Source organism: Dipteris shenzhenensis, chromosome 3, assembly GCF_047967505.1.
Source record: "Dipteris shenzhenensis isolate YYH24624 ecotype China chromosome 3, Dip_SZ_1.0, whole genome shotgun sequence".
In the NCBI taxonomy this organism is placed as follows: Eukaryota; Viridiplantae; Streptophyta; class Polypodiopsida; order Gleicheniales; family Dipteridaceae; genus Dipteris; species Dipteris shenzhenensis.
In genome coordinates this window covers 39,541,741-39,563,116 of record NC_141598.1, presented here as the reverse complement: position 1 = coordinate 39,563,116, position 21,376 = coordinate 39,541,741, and the positions used below count along the sequence as shown (strand labels likewise).

The window sequence follows — 21,376 nt, the reverse complement described above, 5'->3', positions numbered from 1 at the left end:
CTTCGTACTGAGTTTCTGTCGGCACTCCGGAGGTAAAGGGAAAACCCAGCCATGATGAAGGCTAGCACTAGAGGAGAAGGCTAGAATATATCCAATCATACAAATTTAGATCTTTTAGTTTCAGTCAAGTAATGCTCAAAATGTATGCGAACATTTAACATGTCATAAACTGCAAAAGTGAATCTCAAGGAGCCCATTCCTATCTAGGCTAGAAAGTCATGGTCCTCAATATCTAAAAAAATACCCTAACATGTCTCACCCACCTCTCACAATTCATCGATGTGGGCGGTGGACCCTATAAACTGCGATTGGCTAAGACAAATACGTCAAGTGCAGCAGCATATACGAAGAGATAAAGAGCAGATCTGTGAGTAGATGCAACTAGAAAGAGAATAGACTGCACAAGAGAATCCAGGAACACCTCTGTATATAAAGCTGAGCAAACCTCCACTGAATGATCACAACGCCCAGGGCTCAACTACACCTCTGGTGGACTGAAAACTGCAGCAGAACTGCACCTCCGAGTTCACGAAGAGTAGGGTGGACTATGCCTACAAACTGGTACAAACTCCAGGCCAGAACTGTGCCTAGGAGGTAAGGAACTGCACCTCAGTCTGGTCACAACTGCAGGTCCAACAACTGCTGGAGACTGCATGCAAGATCGCCCAACAACTACTGAGAACCAGGGCCAAATGACACTATATATAGGGGGGCAACCACCTGCTGATCTGGCCGACCAGGTCCGCTGACCTGGCCAACTGAGCTGACAGGTCTGGTCAGCTGACCCAACCTGATCTGGTCGGGTTAAACCCACGCCATCCCCAAACCAGTCCCTAACCAGCCTTTGCTCTGGCCTCAAACCAGGCCCTACCTGTAGCCTTTAACCCTGGCATTGTGCCTTGCCTAAACCCCATCTAACCTGTAGAAATACACTGAGAAAGGACACAAACACTACTCTCTCTGGGAGGGAGGGCACACACTCACATAGGAGCCCTCTCTCCCTAACAGACAGGAGATAACTAACTCTAACAAAGGATGGTGAGGGTGCCCTTATTTCTTGAACTTTGAGATGGTGGAAGTAGCTTTGAACAAACATGAATGTAGGTAGAGGACTTAGCTTCGAGAGTAATCTGGAGGGAAAGGAGACACCAAAGATAAAATAGAGGCTATTATAAGTACACTACCCTAGAAGTAAGAGCTATAAGTACACTATCCTATCACTAAATGCATGCACACTTGCATAATGATCTGTACTATTTCATTAAGCACTATAGTGCAAACTAAGCCCAAAGAATTGATCTATTATCTTCAACATAAACTTCCTCACATCCTTACAAAATCAAACCAAAACCGGTTTTGCAAGTGCACACAAAATTAAAATGCCGCATTCAACATTCCTCATCATCAAAAGAGAATCTGGGTTTCCATCTGGAAAAATTTAAAAACCCAATATTAGAGGGCCAACATATATACACAAAGAGCCAGAACCCATGTATGGCCAAAGCGCATGAGCAAGAAGAGAGGCACAGAGATGACCTTTCCGATGGCAGTCTGGAGCAAAATTTTAGTTAAATGAAATGACCTCCTGTTTTGAAAAACGTGTAATGCCAAAAGGCAAGTCTGATAGATCCAATGAGACAAGAAGCATAGCTATTGAAATACTCCATTATGTTCCAACTCAAATTAACAATTACTCTAAAAGTTAAGCTATTGCATGTATACCTCATCTTAGAATAAGTGATTGTCACTCCAACAACATAAACAAAACAAATATTCCTGGGAGCGGGACAAACCAGAGTGTACTGCCCCTTGAACCTCCCTTAAATAAGAGAACAATGCCAAATAAAGATCCTGTGACCAGCAGCTGCAAGGCTACATATATTTTGTAATAAAGCAGGGCATTTGAAATGCTTACGAAGGCCTTGTGATAGACATTCCAAAAAGGGGAACCTCCCATGTTTGATGGATAATCACATAGTCGCTTTTTACAATGCATTCACAAGAAGTAACTTGCTTAATGGATTTGAGACACCATAGAATGCAGTATATATAGTACAGCGTAGAAGAAGTTACTTCCACAACTTGACACACTTATCATGGCTTGCAGAAGCAACCATGCCTGTAACAGGTGACTGGGCAAGTGCTGCAATCAAACCATCATGGGCAGACACAACCATGTTCTTCTTCTCTTGCATGCTCCATAGCTGAAGTGTCTGCAAAAGCCAAAGTCGAATCCGAATGCAGAGTAAGGACACTTCGCTTGTATCTTCATCAAAGAAAAAACAAATTCTACATATGCTTGTGTAAAATGACCTAAAACATATACCTTTGTAAGAATAGAATAAGTCCAATCATACAAATTTAGATTTTTTTTGTTCTAAAACGACCTAAAACATGCTTAGTTTTAATGTAAGAGGAAATGATGGCCCAAGGATGCATAGTGTCATACAATAGAGAATAGACTTAGAACCATACCTGGTAGCAGCCGATCACTAGCAGCTGTGGGTAGTTTGGATGGAACACGCAAGAATGGAATTTGTTTCCATTGGAGCTTAGCTCATGCACACAGTCACCATCACTCCCAGATCCGAGAGCCCACACACGGACTGAATCTTCGCTCACTGAAGCAACATAGTCACCAGTTGCATCCCAACATATGGAATGTACAGGCTTTGTATGCCTCTGCAAACAAAAAATAATATCAGAAACACACACAGAATCTACAAATAGCGTGAAGGACAAAAGTAACAGGGACCCAAAGATGAGATTCCTAAATAAACAAAGACTGCAACCCTGAGGACCAAAGAAGAAGAAAGGGGGCACCAGGGCATGCCCCAAGAATGTGGGCTTTTTTCTTTGGTGTGTGTGTGTGTGTGTGTGTTTGGCAAATGGGGGGGGGGGTCTCAATGTGTTACAAGCATGCTTATATATATATATATATATTTATTTATTTATTTATTTTTATACCTAAATGAATCCAGGAACATTCCCAAACTCATCCTCTAAAAACACAACATAGTGCAGTTTCAATCTCATGATAGTCACTCACAAGGTTGAAAACCATAAACTCCATCATGCACAGCAGGGACTAGCTACTATGACATCCCATCATGCTTATATATAAATATATATATATATAGCGAGAGAGAGAGAGAGAGAGAGAGAGAGAGAGATAGATAGATAGATAGATAGATAGATATATATATATATATATATATATATAGATAGATAGATAGATAGATAGATAGAGAGAGAGGGAGAGAGAGAGAGAGATGAATCCAGGAACATGCCCAAACTCATCCTCTGAGAACACAACAGCTAGTGCATTTTCAATCTTATGTTCAATCTCATGACAGTCATCATATGGTTGAAAACCCCATCAAGTGTAACAACGACTAGCTACTATGGCATCTACCTATCTATCCAGGGGGGGTTCTCCCTGCTCCTGGATGTGTTACGCATATGCTTATCTATCTATCTATCTATCCAGAGGGGGTTCTCCCTGCTCCTGGGCATTGTATGCTTACCTACAAACCTACCTATCTACCTATCTATCTATCTATCTACCTAGATGAATCCAGGAACAATCCCAAACTCATCCTCTAAAAACACAACATAGTGCAGTTTCAATCTCACGATAGTCACTCATAAGATTGAAAACCATAAACTCCATCACGCATAGCAGGGACTAGCTACTATGACATCCCCACTGACGTCATCAGCGCCCAACAGTGGGTGTAGACCATAGTATAAAAGTATGCTCTCACACATACAAATCCACACACCACACATACTTGAGCATCCATTTATACAAAGTCTTTGTACTGAGTTTCTATCTATCTATCTATATGGATACATACATACATAGCTCAAAATCACTCAAATGTTCAGGAGGCTATGATTCATCTTTCAAACAAACATTTGGGGGAAGGAAAAAGATTACCTGAACGCAGAGATTATTTAGCAGCTTATCATCAAGAGAGTTAATTAAGAGCATATTAAAATAAAGTTGTCCCCAAAAAGGGACACTTGCTTCATACCTGCAAAGAATGCACACACGTTTGTGTTTCTACATCAAATATAGAGACTACATTCTCTGAAGCAGCAGCCAGTAGTGTTCCCACCCTCGGCTGAAATCTCACTTGACCCGTTCCCCCCTGTTCCAACAGGAGACCATGCCTCAGACAAAGAAACACATTCTGCAAGTAATCAATATACAAGAGAGCTATTAATAAAAGGGGCTATGACCTCGAATCCTCTTGTGCAGACGCCTTGGGTTACACTCCAATACCGTATCTCGTTATCTCCATCACAAGAACAAAGCAGATCCTCATTTTTGGGATTGAAATCAAGTGACATTACAGATCCCAGATGTCCTGTAAAACTCCTCAGAGAATAGCTTGGCTGCAATAGTTTGGAATAACATTACTTTGTATAGGGAGGCATGTCATGATTAATCAAACAAATAAGACCACTAACTGGACATTCTATCAGCTACACAAAGATGCCATCTTCTCGTGAGCATCATATGAAGAAGAAAACGTGCAAGCATAAACCAAGCATTATAGATTTTGCACTAACATTGTCAGCATCCCAAACCCTGACGGTCCTGTCGAAAGAAGACGTCGCAAGTCGTGTAGAGTTTGGGCTAAAGCGGACATCAGTGATCAAGAAATTATGTTCCTCAAGTGTGCTCTTCAATTTCAAAGTATCCATGTTCCACAGTACTGCCTGAAAACAGGTCGTAGCCAACTCATTTTACAATAGTTTACAATATAACCAAAGCATAGCACCGCGATTCGGCAACCACTTTCTACAAGATTATGACTCAATCCATGAGTGGCAGCTCTAACCTTCTTATCATGACCAGCACTGGCAAGTAGCTTGCCGTCGGAGGAGAAATGACAAGAGACGACTTTGCTGTTGCTAGCCCGTAGACAACCAACCTCTGCAAACGTAAAACCTGTAGACCAAAAAGTTTACATATAAACGCTACATATTCAGACAAAAAAGAATTGTTCAATGCTCACAGAGACTACTGGACACAAGCTAAAGTGCCATCAACAAATTTGACATAGCATATTTAAATCAAGCCAGTTTATTCCTAAGTTTATGAGAGTCCAATATGCAAACCTAAACTATACATCATGCATGGCGTAGACAAAATTTGACAATGCCACTCACATCATCAAATAGGTGCAATTCATATGCATAAATAGAATTCTTCACAATACAAAATGCTGCATTTATATGACTTCTAAAAAGGTAAGGGAAAATTCACTCATGACATTTGCTAGACTAGAGAGACGAGCCAATGAAATGCAGAAATCTAATGACTGGCAAATATATGTATGAGGGAAGTTGGAACCACTAATATTCATACTGTGCCATGTAGTACATCTTTTCTCATCAGAGTCCACTAGTTGTGCACATCATGTGCATACAAATATTTCAAATTTAGACCAACATGCTGTGTTTATATGACTTCTCGAGAAAAAAAAAGACAAAGCCGAGCCAACTGAATGTAGTCCTAACAAAAGGCAGAACAACAATACGAATGAAAGAGAAATGTGTGAGTGAACCTTTACTAACGTCCATACTGTGCCCAGTAGGACTCCTTTTACTGCAGCTGAAAAGTGATTCTCTTTGGTCTGCTTCTTCGTGAGAAAGGAAAGATTCGACATTGTCTTCCAGAGATCCATCTTCACCAAACCGATCAATATCCTGCATATTGCCCAATCCCCTCACAAAATAGTCAGTAACTCAAAACATCCCGCAAAATAAGTGAGACAACACTAGCATGGATCATAGCAGCCTTACCAATTGATTGGATGATGTTGCCAAAGGTCCTGTACCATCTCCATATAACATCATAGGTTTTGAAGTGCTACTACTGTGTTGCAATGCACCTGCCATGGAAATGACATCACCAGGTGTATGTGTTGAAGGAGTTGATGGGGCAGAGTTTGGACCAGCTGTATTTCCAGTTCCTGTGCTGTTTGCTGGGCCAGACGACGATGCCTGCTTTCTTTTCCGCCCATTCTGTACTTTTGAAGCAGTCTACAGTAACATAATGTTTCTTTAAAAAATCAACAAATATCACCAAACCTATCTGGGACACCATATTTCATCAAATAAAGAATCTCCAAAGCAAAAATCTCATCTTGCCAACCAAAAACTCAAACTCTTAGAATGTCAAATTGGTCTCTAGCTGAGTTTCCTCAGCTAAATACCTGGTCACTGCCCCGAAAGCTATTTGAAAGACTGCCATCAACCACTCCATTAACTCCCACAAGTCGGTCCTGTTGCTGCTGCTGAGGAGTAGCAGGTTGTTGTTGCTGAGATGTCTGTGTCTGCTGGGGTATTGGTTGCTGCATCTGAGTATTCCCCTGCTGCTGCTGTTGCTGTTGCTGTTGCTGTTGCTGTTGCTGTTGCTGCTGCTGCTGCTGCTGCTGCTGCTGCTGAATTTGGGCTATCTTCTGCAAAAATAAAAGATACGAGTCAACATGAAAAGTTATCTTCAAACCTGACAAGAAACGTACTTCGCATAAAATGTGACAAATGTGTAAAGCATAAGCTTCAAAAGACCATTCGCAATGCTTCAAAGCATGTCAAGAACTTCATTCTACCTCATCTGCATTCATCTCATCAGCACCTAAATCAATTGCAGGTCACATGGACAAAGGAGCTATATAGATAGATAGATAGAGAGAGAGAGAGAGAGAGAGAGAGATGCCCAAACCCATCCTATGAAATCTGTAGCTGAACATATGTGCTTTAGGGCCTCCATCAATTCTGTAGGAATGGAAAAAAAGTCTAAAAGAGGTGGAAAGATAAGAAGTTTAGCTAATGAACGAATGGGCTCTTCTGAGGATAAAGCATCATAGATACAAACAAAATACGTGGAGTTGTGACTTCACAAGGCCCCACCATGAATGAAGGCCACACCAGCAAACCTGTGCTCCTCTGCCTTCAGCCCCATCACCTCTCCCTCCCTAGCACATACCAGTTCACCATCAGCCGCTTCCTCCCCCCTTCTGCTCCACAACTTCTGTCCATTGCTTGCTCTTCTGTCTGTTTTCTTACAAGGTAAACAGCTCTAGAGGACACCCTCTGCCATCAGATAGCCCCCTTTCGTGATGACAAACAGCAAGTTCAGCAAGTAATCGCAGCACTACAAGTCCGAGCCATTGAGGATTGCATAGTTGGTCTCAATCCCTGAGAGGGCAAGTTCAAGACTAGTTCCACGCAAGGAGAAAGGCACAATATCCAAGACGTCACATGAGGTATTATTATTTTTCAGCTCAGGATGACCCTGAGCAGAGCCTAAGTGTATCAGAGATCCCACTTGGTCTTTGTAATTCCATTGTACCATGGATTCAATGTGGATGACGTAGAGACCACGGATCATGTTCCTCCATTTCCAATCACCATTAGATTCCCTCCTATTTCATCTATCGTTGATTAGTACTTTGTAAAAAGTTTAAAACCTCCTACAATAGCAGCTTCAATCTTAAGGGACAACAAGCAACAAAACTACGACTGGTCGCTGGAGATCCACACTCTCCCCACAGAGATCATGCTAGAGGCCTAGAGTTGGGGGAGAGCTCCCACACCACATGGAGGTAGAGGGCTTCCCTGGGTAGTATCTACCTTGTAGGGAGATGGGCCATCTTGCCAAGGCCCACCTCCGCTTCGCATGATGTTCACTCTAGGGAAAAGAGAGAGAATTGTCCCTGCTAGCATACCTCAACTTCATCCCAATCTTCACATGTCTAGGAGTCCTCCAACCCTAGGACTCCCTCTACTAGGCAAGGTTGGGATCTCACAATGTAAGAAAAAGTACAAATCCAACAATGTAAGGAAAGCAAGCAGCATTTAAAGATCTCACAGACACAAACCCTCCAATGGAGTCAAAACAAGAGCTAAGTGCAGCAAAGTTTATAAAGAGTTCAGCATCCCCTCTGTCCCTTGCTACAAGAGGGCCTCCCAAGGGGGTTCGTTGTAGATCTGACACGAGACCTTCGAGGAGCACAGCCAACATATGAGACTACAATTCAGTCCCCCATTGTCAGAGAATAAGGGTAATATACACCCCAAGAAAAGCTAACATTGTAGCAGATGCTATATCCTCTAGAGCTCACATTGCAAATATTTCTGTAATCTATCATGACGACCTAACAGCCATGAATAATTCATATGAAAATATGCTGATTTTTCCAATATATGGACATCTCTCCAACAAGGTAGGGTGCATTTTTATTTTGGGGGGTGTGTCAATATCCCTGACTTGATGAATAGATAACAGCACAATCTATGAGTCTTGAGATTATATGTCCTCTTAGGGGCAACCTCACCGAGACCGCGCACTAATTGCACATTTGATGACACGTTCAAGGCACACTGTGTATTAATGCTAGGTCATGCTTTTATAGGAGAATGCAGACTACCCCAGCTTAATAGCTTTGCATCCCTAGGTCCTTGCACATATTTTAAAGAAATGTTTTAGACTAAAATTTGATGCACTTGATAATTACTCCACTAGAGTAGTGAAGATTTGATTCACAGGATAATCAGAGTGAAGCCCAAGGGAGGTGGTCCATCCTTGAGAGTAGCAATCAAATTCACCACGCAACAATCATTTGCTATTTTTAGTCAATGGCATAACATTTCACCAAAATGTCATTTTCAAGGGGAAGAAGGCACTCGGAGTTTCAAGAGCCAAGCGATTGATAGGGATCAGTGTTTCAACCTACAATTTTTTAGCCAGTGGCCCATGAATGGATTTGCCACGAAACTTGGAAAAGAGAGAAAAAGTGACAACCAAAAGTGAATACAATTTTAGCCTCAGAAAGTGGACCATCTTCACTAATCTACCAAAGGTAGGAGGCAACTCCTTCCATTTCAGTCCCCCCAAGCTACAAACCTAGCAGATGCCTCTCCAGGCGAGGTTTGGACCACTGTACAAGGTGAGAAAAAGAGTAGGTATAAGGCCAAGAATGTTAAACAAGGTGGGAATCTCACTAAGGCTCTGCCTTTTGGAATGTTATTGTTCGTGTAAGTGTAAAGTAGCGAGGGAAACTAATGGAAGGAAAGGGAAAGAGAAAAAAGCAAGTGAAGGTGAATGAATATGGGGAAAGGTGATGAGTGAAAAGACAAGAGAGAGAAAAGGTGAAAGAGGGGATGGGCCATTAAATATGATTGGGGACATTGCAATTTTGGCAAGAGACCCTCATTTAAATAATATTTAATAAAGGTGATGTCACACAAGCTAAAAGACAAAAAATTCACTAACCCTCATGTAAGGCCAAAAACTTAAGCCACACAAGTGACAAAGTCACTTAAGACTCTCACAAAGAGACAAAAATTAAACTTAAAACTCATTACAATGACCTAAACTACCATTAATCCTAACACTAAGCACTTGTTAACATGGTCAACTTGACCAAAGGGTAGTAAGCATTTAGGGATTCACAAGAGGACAAAAACCTGACCCTAACAACACATTAGAAAGCCCTAAACAATTAAGATTAAGCAACATTTAAGATGGTCCACTTGACCAAATGAACTAACATTTGCAATTTGGACCTGATTAGCAAAAAATAAGCACATACATCCCTTAGGACCCTTGCATGGCCCAAAAAGTGTGCACAACAAAGACTCAAGGACATGATGGACAAAGAACCGCCAACAAAGCCTATCCACAAGCAAACTACAGCCAAATCCGCAAAGAACTTAGCCTCGTAATTCGCACCTGCCACTGATGGGTTGTCCTTTCCACCCCCAAGCTAGAGCTTACCCTAGATCTTATGCTCCTATAGGAGAGGTACTAGTCCAACTCCCCTCTTGAAACCAGCCATATCCTCTCCCCCCACACCCTTCTTGCCAATCCTCCGGAAGACCAACCCCACCCTCAAATCCCCCAAGGATGCCTCTTCATCACCCTAAACCCTCTATGCAAGCTGTGTATTAGTGTTACCTTTCAATGAAGCATTATGTACAGTTACAAAGCCTAAGGATTACCATATCTCATTCCTTATAAACCACATCCCTCCTTTTTTTATCAACATATAGCTTCATCCTTTGTTTGGCCAACTAGAATATAGCTTCCACTCTTTCCAATCATCTACAACACATTGATTATTATTGTTCCCCCTCTTGTTGTGTATGTGCTGAGAATGTGCTGCTTTCGCTTGATGCTTTTGATGGAGGCTAGGAGGCCTTGTATAGACTGGTGCCTCCCCCTCCAAGTCCCTGAAAAGGGTCTTCTATAGGCACCTATAGGGACAGCTTATTCCAACCAGATAAATCCCAATTCTTTATAAAGTGCATGAGAATCTCTTTATAGAACAAACATCACTGTGTAAAAACATCTCCTTTATAAGGTCCTAGCAAAACGTATGATGAGCTATGTCAAAGGAATGTGCTACTAGGTAAGTAGCCATTTGGGTCCATTTAGGGCATAATTGTAAAGTTTTTTTTTGCAGTAGAAAGGATATTATAAATAAGCACAAAAAAAGGGAGGGGAGGAAATACAATAGAAAAAGATCAGCCTCTTGTAAGAAGGCAAGCTCAGGAGCTAATGATGCTGCTAGTTGCCTAAAAACTGTGTCTTCTAGCAAAGTACTTAACGGTTACAACAAGATCTTGAAAAAATCGCTTGATGAAGGGAAGGTCTGCTAGTCAGATCACTTATTGGCAGGATCAAAGACCAATGGCCAACCAATCGAATCTTGAGAAAAGCTCACGATTTCAGAGGATTTACGCTTGGCACAGGCAAACCACTACAAAAAGTTAAGAATGCCTGGTGGAAGGTCTGCAAAGGCCTTGAAGCATACTCTGTTTTTATAAGACCTTCGTGGAAGGGTGACAAGGATCTAGGCAATTTGGCAATCTGTAAGGTCGTTGATTATGTGGAAACTGAGAAACCAGATAGTTTTTGGGAAGCCCAAGGCATCGGTCTCTCTAATAGATATCCCAAACCTGCTTCTTAAGGCATCAACTAAGAACCACCTGCATCCTCCCAAATCCCAAATGTTGTTAAAAGTGTTCAGTCCCTTCTTGACAAGCCTTTTAACTAGCCTTGGATGACTACGAGTCAATGCAGGGTCATCAAGTAAGGCTCAATCCATGAGCTAGAGCGACCTATCTAGCGAGGTGTCTGCCGTCTCCATACGACAATCTTAGACCTGACCAGTGACAATATCTTGATTTGGAATTCCAGATAGTTAGTAGCTTTGCTAACAGTTCCGACTAAGGACCCTTGATGTAAACATCAGAAAGTAGTAAGTCTTGCCATGGTTCTGTAATACCACACGGGCCATTCATGTAAATGAAATGCTGCACCAAACCAGCCCACGGTTGATCACATCCTGTCTCAAGAACCATTTTGTACAGAAAGTTTCGCACTTGGCCTTTATGCCTTCAAACACTAAACCCCCAAGTTTTTTGGGAGTTGTAACCAGTTCCCATGAAAAAGAATGCCAAAGGTCCTTCCATAAAAATTCTTCAACAGCAGATCAATCTTGCAAAGAACACTAGCAGAGAACGGAAAAACTGAGGGTATATAAAGGAAGACATTGTATGCTTAATAATTGTAAGCCTACCAGCAAAGGATATTTTTTTCCCCCACCACCTATTGACCTTGTCCTCAATTTTAACAAAACAGCAGTTGAATTTGTCTTTCAGAGAGACCCCTAAACCTACATGGGCAACCCAAATACCTAACTATCTTCCCTGGCAGTATCAACTTGAAATCAAACTTATAGCTCCAGCTTAGAGAGGCATCCGAAGAAAGAGAAATAGCTGTTGTTGACTCTAGAGTCCGAAACTGCCGCAAACTCTTCAAAGATTTTCAGAAAATCTTTGTGATTTCCTTCAGGACTCAGTAAAATGCTAGTGTTGTCGTAAGCAAAAAATTGAGAGCAAAAACTTGAGCCATCCGGAAGTGGCAGACCTCTGATGGAACCCAAACCTTGATGGTAGTCAATTTGACAAAGGAGCGTTTCAGTGACAATAGCAAACAACAAAAGCGCTAGAGGACACCCTTGTCGGATAGATCGTTTAAGGGCGAAACCCTGATATGTGTCCATTGAGAGAAATTCTTGCATGAGCACTGGTCATCCTGCAAAAGCCTTCGCCAAAACCAATTCTCTACATAGTCAAAAGAATAAACTCCCAGCTAATTCTGTCATAAGCTCTTTCCAAATCCAAGTTAAGCACTATAAACTTCTCATTACGAGTCAGAGCATAGTCAATTGCCAGTACGACATTAAGAATGGCATCCTGAATTAATCTGCCCTAAACAAATCCATACGGCCTTCTATGAATGATGCTCCCTAAAATAAACTTGACCCTGTTGGCCATGGCTTTGGCTAAAATCTTGTAGACACATAGTTTAACATGGATAAAGGTCTCCAATGACTGGGCAACAATCTATTTTGATTCATCGGGTGAACTTAATAATTCCAATGTTAAAGCTTTCTGGCACCAGTTGATAAGGGCTGTCAAGCCAGTTCCGCATACATCCCAGAAATGCTCATAAAACTCAGCAGGAATCCTGTCAGGGCCTGGGGATTTGCCTTTTGCAAATTTCATGACTGTGAACTTGATTTCGTCTGCTGAAAAAGGTCGCCACAATAAGATAACCTAATGAGGTGGAACAGTTCTCTGGACAGTGACGAGAAAGTTGTGAATCTTAATTCTGAAATCTGCTGGACGATCTGGCTTAGAGCCTATAATAGAGGCCAAGTGGTTTGCAAAAATTCCAGCAATATTGGATCTCCAAAAACTTGATTGCCGTCAGGACCCACAGTGGTAGAAATGTGCTCTCTAAGTTTCTTATCACAGACCGCTTTGAAAAGGAAAGACAATGGAAGATCAACCTTCATTGAGCCATCTAAGACCGGACTGAATGCGAGCAGCCAACAACTTCTAATGTTCCTGAGCTCTAGAAATCCTTCAGTTGCCTTTAGAAATGCTGCAAGAGCGATGTCGTCGGGGAGTCTTGGATCACTTCATCACAGGACTCTGCAGTTATGACCATGTCAACCGTTATCAAAAGGGCAGTCCCTCCCCTACCTCAAAAGGGACAGTTGCTTAAAATCTGGTACCCCGGTAACTGAAGACCTGACAGATTATAATCCCCGGTCTTCAATTCCTGCAAAGCGAAAATGTGAGGTCTGTACAGCCTAACCATTTTTTGTGACATACTGACTGCTTCCACTTTCCACATGCTCCCTGCGTTCCAGGTCATGATGACCAATTCAGGGTGTTGTAACTTGTCTATACTGATTATCCATTACCTGCGAGCTCATGGTCCAATTCCTCTGCGAGTGGAGAGCAAAAATGTTAACGAAGGAAAGGCGTTTGTCTATGTTACCTTTAACCAACCTGAGCGAATCTGCTTTGAATGCGGCAGACTTCGTCTAGGGCTTCTGCATGACTGCCACCTCAGACTTTTGACTGCACGCTTCAGTATCCTTAGTGTTGCCTGCTTTGCCGCTATCCTCCACTGCTTTGGGCGCAAGTTGCCGGCTCTGTTCCTTATTCGGTCAAGTGTTGAGGATAATGTGGCAAACTATTCCAAATTAGCTAAGGTTTAGTCAAAGGGCATGTAATTGTGAACCTTGTTTTATAGGCATATTAAGTGGTCCATGTCTATAGGCTGTACAAATAATGTTTGGGAATATATAGCAATATGCATGAGAGCTGAATCATTTAAAAAAACGTGCATGGAACTACTAGCTAACTGAATCTATGCCTGCATGCTATTTGACTACATTGTGAAACCTGCTAATTAAACATAACTGTCAATGGAAGAGCGAAAGCAAATGAGCCAATCTATATACCTATACCTAGATGAATCCAAGAACATTCCCAAACTCATCCTCTAAACACACAACATAGTGCAGTTTCAATCTCATGATAGTCACTCATAAGGTTGAAAACCATAAACTCCATCACGCATAGCAGGGACTAGCTACTATAACATCCCCACATCAATACCCACATTGGATGCACCTGCCCCACTTCATTCATAGTGTGTCCGATGCCTGATTACAATGGCAATCTGCCCCTCATATGATGCCTGATGGCTGATTACAATGTCAATCAGCTGATAACAAGCGAGGAGGCATCATTTCGCTCCTCCAAGGCTACCTGTTACCAATAGCCACTGTACCCACGACTTCCAAGGAAGGCCATAGATCCACTCCGTCTTGGCTAACTATCAACCCTCCAGAGTGGATGAGACACACCTAGGCTGCATGGAACTCCCTTCAACCACTCTTTAGGTGCCCTAGCTTGCTCACTACTAGGGTCTGTTATGCTGCTCCAACTGGAGGCTAGGAAGCTCCCATGAAGGGACATCTACAGCTCCTAACACCTTCAGCATGTCCATGGAGGTCCAATGGAAGAGCTATATACATGCCCGAGTATCTGCCCCAAAAGGACTTGATTGGCTCTACCTCACTAGCAAAGCTGCACCTGTTGGTGGCATGAAGGACTCCTATTGGCCCTAACGTTGCTCCAACTTCGAGGACTCCCTGCTGAGCCTGTGCTCCTGCTATCAACATCCCCCAGTACATGATCTGGCTTCCTTAATGGACTTTCTCCCACTGGAGGGCCTTGTCTGACGCTGCTGAAGACAGAGTGGCTGACTAAGTCCTGTAGTTCAAACTGTGGACAAAACTGAATGGCTCCCACCCCATGTGGAACTCGCTGAACAACTCCACTTTTGCTAGTGCTATTGATACCACCTCAGATTCGATTCTGTTTTCCCTCTCGTGGCCAAAGCTGAGAAACCCTAAAAGCTTGCTGGGAAGTCCAAAAGTCCAGACCTGTTGAATCAGAACCTGCTTAAAAGATAATTACCCCTAACTGTGGATCTTATCCTGGACTAAGTCTGCCTGGACTAGGACTGTCCCAGCGGTGCTTGCACAATTGAAATGGGGGCAATCAAGACAAGGCTTGTCTTGCTTCCTGCCCAAAAACTCTTCGCATCTTAAAATTTTATGGAGCTTCTCCCGCTGCTCTTCCTAGCTACTCTGACACCACTCTAGCCTCTTAGGTCAAAGAAAGATTCTCCTGCTGTATCTGTGGTCTACTGTCCATGAAATGACTCTGTAACATGCAAGGATCTATTAGTTAACTGCACGTCAATTTGACTTGATTGCAAAAACATGCTAGCTGAAACATCCAGCCGTGGAGTCTTGCAAGTAAAGAGTCTCAATCACACCCACACCCAGATTACTGGCCTGCATCTGAAAAGAGTATTCATTTTGATCACATGATGCCTGATGGCTGAGTACAATGGCGATCTGCCTGACGACAGGCCAGAAGGCACCTTTCTGCTCCTTGACCTGCTGACAACATCCACTGCACACCTGACGGGGCCTCACTTGAAGACACCCATCCATGGGTCTGCTGAGGTTGAACCCTATATGTAACTTCACTTGCTGACCTCTAGGAACTGCTATGCTGCTCCATCTCGGGCCCACATGAAAAGTTGTCTACAGCTGCATGTCTGCTGCTGTCTCCATGCACTATAGCCTGCATATGGTGGCCCACTGGAAGGCTGGATATCAGCCCGCATAATTTGCCCCCGGGAGAAGTTTGCTCGTACTGCTCCTGCTGGCCCATTCAGCTACCTGAAATGTTCTGTATCCTAGGCCACGTGCTGGTGACCCACTGGAAGGCTGGATATCAGCCCGAATAATCTGCCCCGGGGAGAAGTTTGCTCGTACTGCTCCTGCTGGCCCATTCTGCTACCTAAAATGCACTGTATCCTAGGCCACGTGCTGCCCTCAAAAGCATAAGGCATGGGCCAATCCTTCTAATCTGGAGGGCCTGTCCTAGATGGCCAGCCAGCACCTGTATATACGAACCTGGGACCGCCTTGTCCTCTCCAAACTTGCAATGGGCTGTCCCGTCCTGAATTTAGTAGACCAGACCCCTTATTATTATTGAACCCTGCTTGCCAACTTTCCTCTGACGAGGCTAGCTAGTCTAGCCATGTGACCATGCATCCTAGTCGGCATGTGACAACTGAGGACTCTGATAATCCCCGAAATCCAAGTAGTCATGATACTCCAGTTTATGTATGATAGATATGACAAGACATCCTTCACCAAGAAACATATTATGCATGCTCTTAAAATGTAGAAACAACTTTCATTCAATAAACTTGCTCACTTATCTTGCTACCTTGTAAGTATAGGCAGCCTTGTTAGTTAATTAGCTTACTGCCGGGCTCTAAAAATTCTCACATGATCCACCTGTCAATATTTCACATAATCTTAAGTCAATTATAAATATCAACATCATCTAGAAAAGGAGCATAGCTGTTCTGTGCCTCGCACATCAATGGCTATAGGGATATGGCGTATATCTCTAACTCTAAATCCTAATAAATTTCCAGCTCCTCACACCAACGATTACTCTTAGCACTTCATTGTGGGAGGAGAAGAGCTATCCCACCACCTCCACATTGTTATGTGCCAAAAAGCATAATGCATCATCCTATCAAGCTCAATAAAGAAAGAAAGTCCTAAAATCAACACTTTCGCCCACATCATAGAAATCAGTTTTGGCATGAATCTATATGAAATAAAATTACTCTAGATAACCTCATCAACCTGACATACTTAACACACCAACATGCCCAAACTCATAGGAAAACAAACAGTGCAGTTTTAAGGTCTAATCACCCAAACCTGAACCGAATACCTAAAATAAATAGATTCGGCCGGAGGGATCAGTAGTCAGATACCTTCATCAGCATCTCTTCTTGACTCCGTGGTCCTGGAGAGGCAGTTTGCATTGGAGAGCCCACACCTTGCATGATATCACCACCAGCGTTGGGCTGGTTATCCTTACCAGGCATGGCATTTCTATTCATGAGCAATTGTTTAAACCTTCTAGAATCCATATCACCAAGAAGAGGGGACCCAGCAGATGAAAGGTTTCCCTGCGCTTGCTGCGCCTGCAGCAACAATTGCTGCTGTTGCTGAGGATTAAGCATCTGAATTTGATGGTATTGCTGAGGAGATTGAATAAAAGATTTTGATTGTAGCAAATTTGGCCGGAGTTGATCAAGCCCCTTTAAAAACCAATAAAAATCAGAATTAGATGCCTCTGTATTAAAAGGCCGTAAAAACTCTGGTAAAGGGCCAAGATATACTCATACATCCTACTACACCCCAATTGACTGAGAATATGCAGAAAGCTACACAGCACTAGAGACAGGCTGCTGCAGCTGAAACAAACCTTGTCAAAGGTGGACCCTATAAAAGCTACTAAAGACCTTAACCTCAGCCAAGAATTCAATGCCATCGGAGAGACTTACAGTCAACGGCCAGCCTTTCAAAGGTAACGTATTGGCACTTTGGTTTCCTGCAGAAGATACAAGCAAGATGTAAAAGCTGAGTCCAAGAGATCTGATTCGCTGAAAGCCAAGTTATTAAACCAATCAAGTGATTTCTCACTGCCTCTAAATAAGAGACATCTTTCTTATCCTAGCTTTCACAGACTTTTTTTTTTGAGAGAGAAGCAAACATGTGTGATTTTGACACACCTGGACTTAAAAGACTTGGTTTAGAATGTCCAACACCAAAAATTGACGGGTCTGTTGCAGGTGATCTCTGATTGAGCACTGCACTGACATCATTCTTATTCTCCTGAAGCATTCAGAGTTCAAACTTCTTAAAATCATGTGTGTTTCTACTTCTCCAGTTATGTAGTATATCACAGTCAGATCCATCCATATCGATTACCAGTATGCTTTGCGACCAGGCAAATAAAGCCCAAACGTATAATAGAGCATGGAAAGAGAGTAGCTCGAATGATTAAGACTTGAAGCTCACCTGGCTGACTCCAGGCATCTGCTGGTTGCGAACTTGCACCTGCTGAAGTGCTGCATTCATATTACCAGATGCACTATGCAGCAACTGCCTGCATTTTCAAAAGAAAACTAGTCATGTCTACTAGACATGCGTTCAGGAGAGACAAACAACCAGCAGAAACTAAAACTAAATCAAGAAACAAAATAGTGATTGAAAAGACACAGTAAACACATCCCCAACAGTAACAGCCTGCTTATAATTTCCTGTTAAAACTAGTCATATTAATATACCTTTTTAAGACTATAATATATCCAAACATACAAATTCAGATTTTATGATTTCCTGTCAAAACTAGTCATATTAAAAACATAACTTTCAGGGTTTATAAAATGTATTTAGCCACTAGAAGATAGATTTGCTGTGTAAAAGACAGATGAATTTAGAACACATGGCCAGAATCAACATCCTAGTGCATGATGAACATTTGAAAGATTCAAGACAAGATGAACGCAACCGTGCTACCTAAATACCTACCCAGTAGGCTGACCAGGTGTAGCTGTTGTCTTCAGCAAAGACGCTTGATTGGCGTCCAACAATTGATTAGGAGCATCAATGTACCGCTGCAATCAAGAAAAAGCATCCATGACAGTTGTGTTCAAAGGGTCTTTTAAAACTATTATAGATAAACACAGCAAGGACAATTCGTTAAGACAGACACATTAGTACCACGTCCCATCTGCTCAAGAAATTGGATTGCACATGTACCTTCATTGTTGCATCTTCGATAGCCTCCCTCTTCTGTGGATGCTTCAAGCACTCTTCATAGATCTTTGTTGCCATGGCATTTGCTGTGCTTTGCCTCATCATAGTATCTTGGCCCAATCCATTAGCAGTTCCATTCATGGGAAGATTTCTGGGCGTCTGTTGTTGCTGATGTCGCAAAAGTTGAAGATGTAATTGTTGCTGCTGATGCTGTTGTTGCTGTTGTTGCTGTTGTTGCTGCTGCTGATGCTGCTGCTGCTGCTGCTGCTGCTGCTGCTGCTGATGCTGATGCTGCTGATGTTGCTGTTGTTGCTGCTGCTGCTGATGATGATGTTGCTGCTGCTGCTGTTGCTGCTGCTGCTCACGCGCTTTTAACTGCTGTGTCTGTGTGGAAGTCCGTTGAAAACAATAAGACGAGCACACAAGTATATATCTAGATGAATTCAGGAACATGCCCGAACAGTTTCAATCTCAAGATAGACACTCACAAGGTTGAAAACCATAAGCTCCATTGCTCACCTCTATGTATGAGGCTGCCACCTCTGAATGTTTCTCATTTGTGCGTGCAATAAATATATCCCAGAACACAGACCACCATTCAAACAGGAAACCACCTGGTGCATCTATGGCTGAAAAAACGACATCAAGAACCACGTCAGGCATGCTAAACTATATAGAAGTCCAAAACGCATGAGAAAAACTCCGGGAGAAGTACTTTACCAACTGGATCGGAAGAAACTTTTCCCTCTGCCTGAAATGCTTTGGCCGAATTCTGAAGATTTCTTTTGACGAGATAGTCATAAATGTAGACATCTAGCCTGAGACATGAGCGTGTGTTAGTCAAAGGATAACATTTACTTCTGATTAGCAATCTCGAAATAATACTTGCTCTGAATGTTGGGGCATCTCACATCTTGTCAGCCTCCCAATTGGTCTGAGCCATCTTTGCAGACGACGAACAATGTGCAGTTTTGTAACAGCTACCACAACATTTTCAAGGTAATGCGCGTTTGTGTACCAGCTACCAGAACATTTCGGAAGTCACTCAAAGGTCCCCGACCCGGTTAGACTCCCAGAATTCTGCGTGTGTTCGTGCACCTGTAAAAATTTCCTTTTAATGTTCTTAAACTGCGATTGTAAAACCAAATTTCGTAAATTGCTCCTGCAGTCTTGCGATGCATTGCTCCAATCCAACGCAATATACTATTACGAACCCGCACGCCTAGGTCAAACCACTTGATGAGGCAAGCAAGATAGCGCATAAAAATGCAGCGGCAGAGAAGAGGCATTACAATAGGAGAGGGCGAGCGGGATAAAGCTTACAATTCAAGACGTGGAGAAAGGATCCATTGTTAGACAGAGCTGACCGCCTTAAAGCACTCGGGCATCCATCACAGATTATTACAAGCAACCCCGGTGCTGGTTGACCTCAGTTCTTCAAATAGACGTGGGATTTGCACCAAGCGTATGCGACACAGGCCTAGTATCCTCCCCTATCGAAAATTGATTGCTTGCGAAGTCAGGTCGAGAGACACCCACGATCCCCGATGCCTCCTGCTATCTCTCTCGCAGCTTAGCTTATCCGATCGGAACAGAGCTTTCGTCAACTGACAGTGGCACCCGCACGAAGCTACGAGGCCCGCGGGAGTTGGTCGGTGGGGACGGCGTTTTGTTGCGATTGGCAGCTGAGCTGAGCGTTTTGAGTCGGCGATTCAGACAGAGGAGAGCACTGGGGATGCGCAGACAAGCAAGAGGAAGGAAATTAGCGAATTTCTGAGACAATGGGTTGGAATGCAGCTCCAATGGGGAGCAGAAAGACAAATTTTTAAGGGAAAAAGTGAGGAAGGGGTCGGAGAACGCGTGCAGATCCGCAACTCCGCGGGATACACGCAGAGCAGAATCGAAGCACAGGCGGTCAAAAGAAATGTCGTGCACGCAAGCTCAGATTCGGGAAGAGAAAGGGAGCGATACTACGCTGAGATGCAAGCGGAGCCGCCGCCGAAGGGCCAAAGAAGCGTCGGCGAAAGCCATTGAGGCATGGCAATGGCGGAAAGCGAGCGAGTAGCAGAAAACAAAAAATCATGCAAGGGGGGAAGGGGAAAAAAATGCGAACCTGGAGGAGAGAGGAAGGGAGGAGAGCAGGGGAGGGAGGAGGGATGATTTCGCGAGGGCGAGGAAGAAGAAGGGGGAGGGAGCTCGATTGGAAGAGCGGGATGAGGAGGAGGAGGAGGAGGAGGAGGTTCGAACGTGGACGGAAGAAGCTCAGAGAGATGATCGCCATAGCCAAGGGGAGGAGGAATTGAAGAAGAAGCCATAGCCCGAAGAAGAAGAAGAAGAAGAAGAAGCTCTCCAGAGAAGCTCCATCGCCATAGCCAAACAACACCACAGAAAAACAGCAGCAAAAAACAGCCAGAGAACTTAAACTTAAAAAGTAGCCTCTTTTCACTCTAAGATCCTCCGGACAACGATGACTTCCCATACCTCCCCCGAGCCTTCACCCCCTCCCGAGCCTGCCCCCGAGCCTCCCCCCCTCCCCAACCTTTCCCCCCCTTCCTCTCCCCACACCTCCCCCGAGCCGAGCCTGGCCCCCACGAGCCTCCACCCCCTCGCCGAGCCTCCGCCTCGGCTCCCTTGCCTCCCTTTCGTTCCTTCATCCCCGAACCTCCCCTCCTCCCCCGAACCTTCTTCCGAGCCTCCTCCCCCGAGCCTCGCGTCTCAAAGTAAGCCCCCCCGAACCTCCCTCCCAATATTTATTTTCTTCACTTTGGCTG

At 43.5% G+C, this 21,376-nt stretch overlaps 1 protein-coding gene across 1 annotated transcript; it reads right to left on the bottom strand.

Moving 5' to 3' along the window:
* Positions 1-1,599: 1,599 nt before the first annotated feature.
* On the bottom strand, positions 1,600-21,025 carry LOC147903787 (transcriptional corepressor LEUNIG-like). Its single transcript, XM_087401225.1, has 20 exons — positions 20,719-21,025; positions 19,929-20,334; positions 19,517-19,703; positions 19,326-19,423; positions 19,125-19,234; positions 18,609-18,989; positions 18,378-18,463; positions 17,865-17,952; positions 17,576-17,678; positions 17,348-17,394; positions 16,772-17,101; positions 6,234-6,479; positions 5,821-6,060; positions 5,583-5,724; positions 4,854-4,963; positions 4,582-4,731; positions 4,249-4,404; positions 4,041-4,157; positions 2,476-2,682; positions 1,600-2,213 (listed from the first exon to the last, which is right to left on the bottom strand). The coding sequence occupies exons 3-20, from the start codon at positions 19,546-19,548 to the stop codon at positions 2,070-2,072; spliced, it is 2,787 nt and encodes a 928-aa protein (XP_087257351.1). The 5' UTR covers positions 19,549-19,703; positions 19,929-20,334; positions 20,719-21,025; the 3' UTR covers positions 1,600-2,069.
* Positions 21,026-21,376: the final 351 nt, after the last annotated feature.

Bases quoted from the DNA above. Each gene is read 5' to 3' on its own strand.
- LOC147903787 (XM_087401225.1), bottom strand. From the start codon at position 19,548: ATGGCTCAGACCAATTGGGAGGCTGACAAGAT. The intron at 17,102-17,347 runs GTAAGTCTCTCC...TGGTTTTTAAAG, and splicing joins TGAAAGGCTGGCCGTTGACT to GGGCTTGATCAACTCCGGCC. The intron at 6,480-16,771 runs GTATCTGACTAC...TTATTTTTGCAG, and splicing joins AAGAAGAGATGCTGATGAAG to AAGATAGCCCAAATTCAGCA.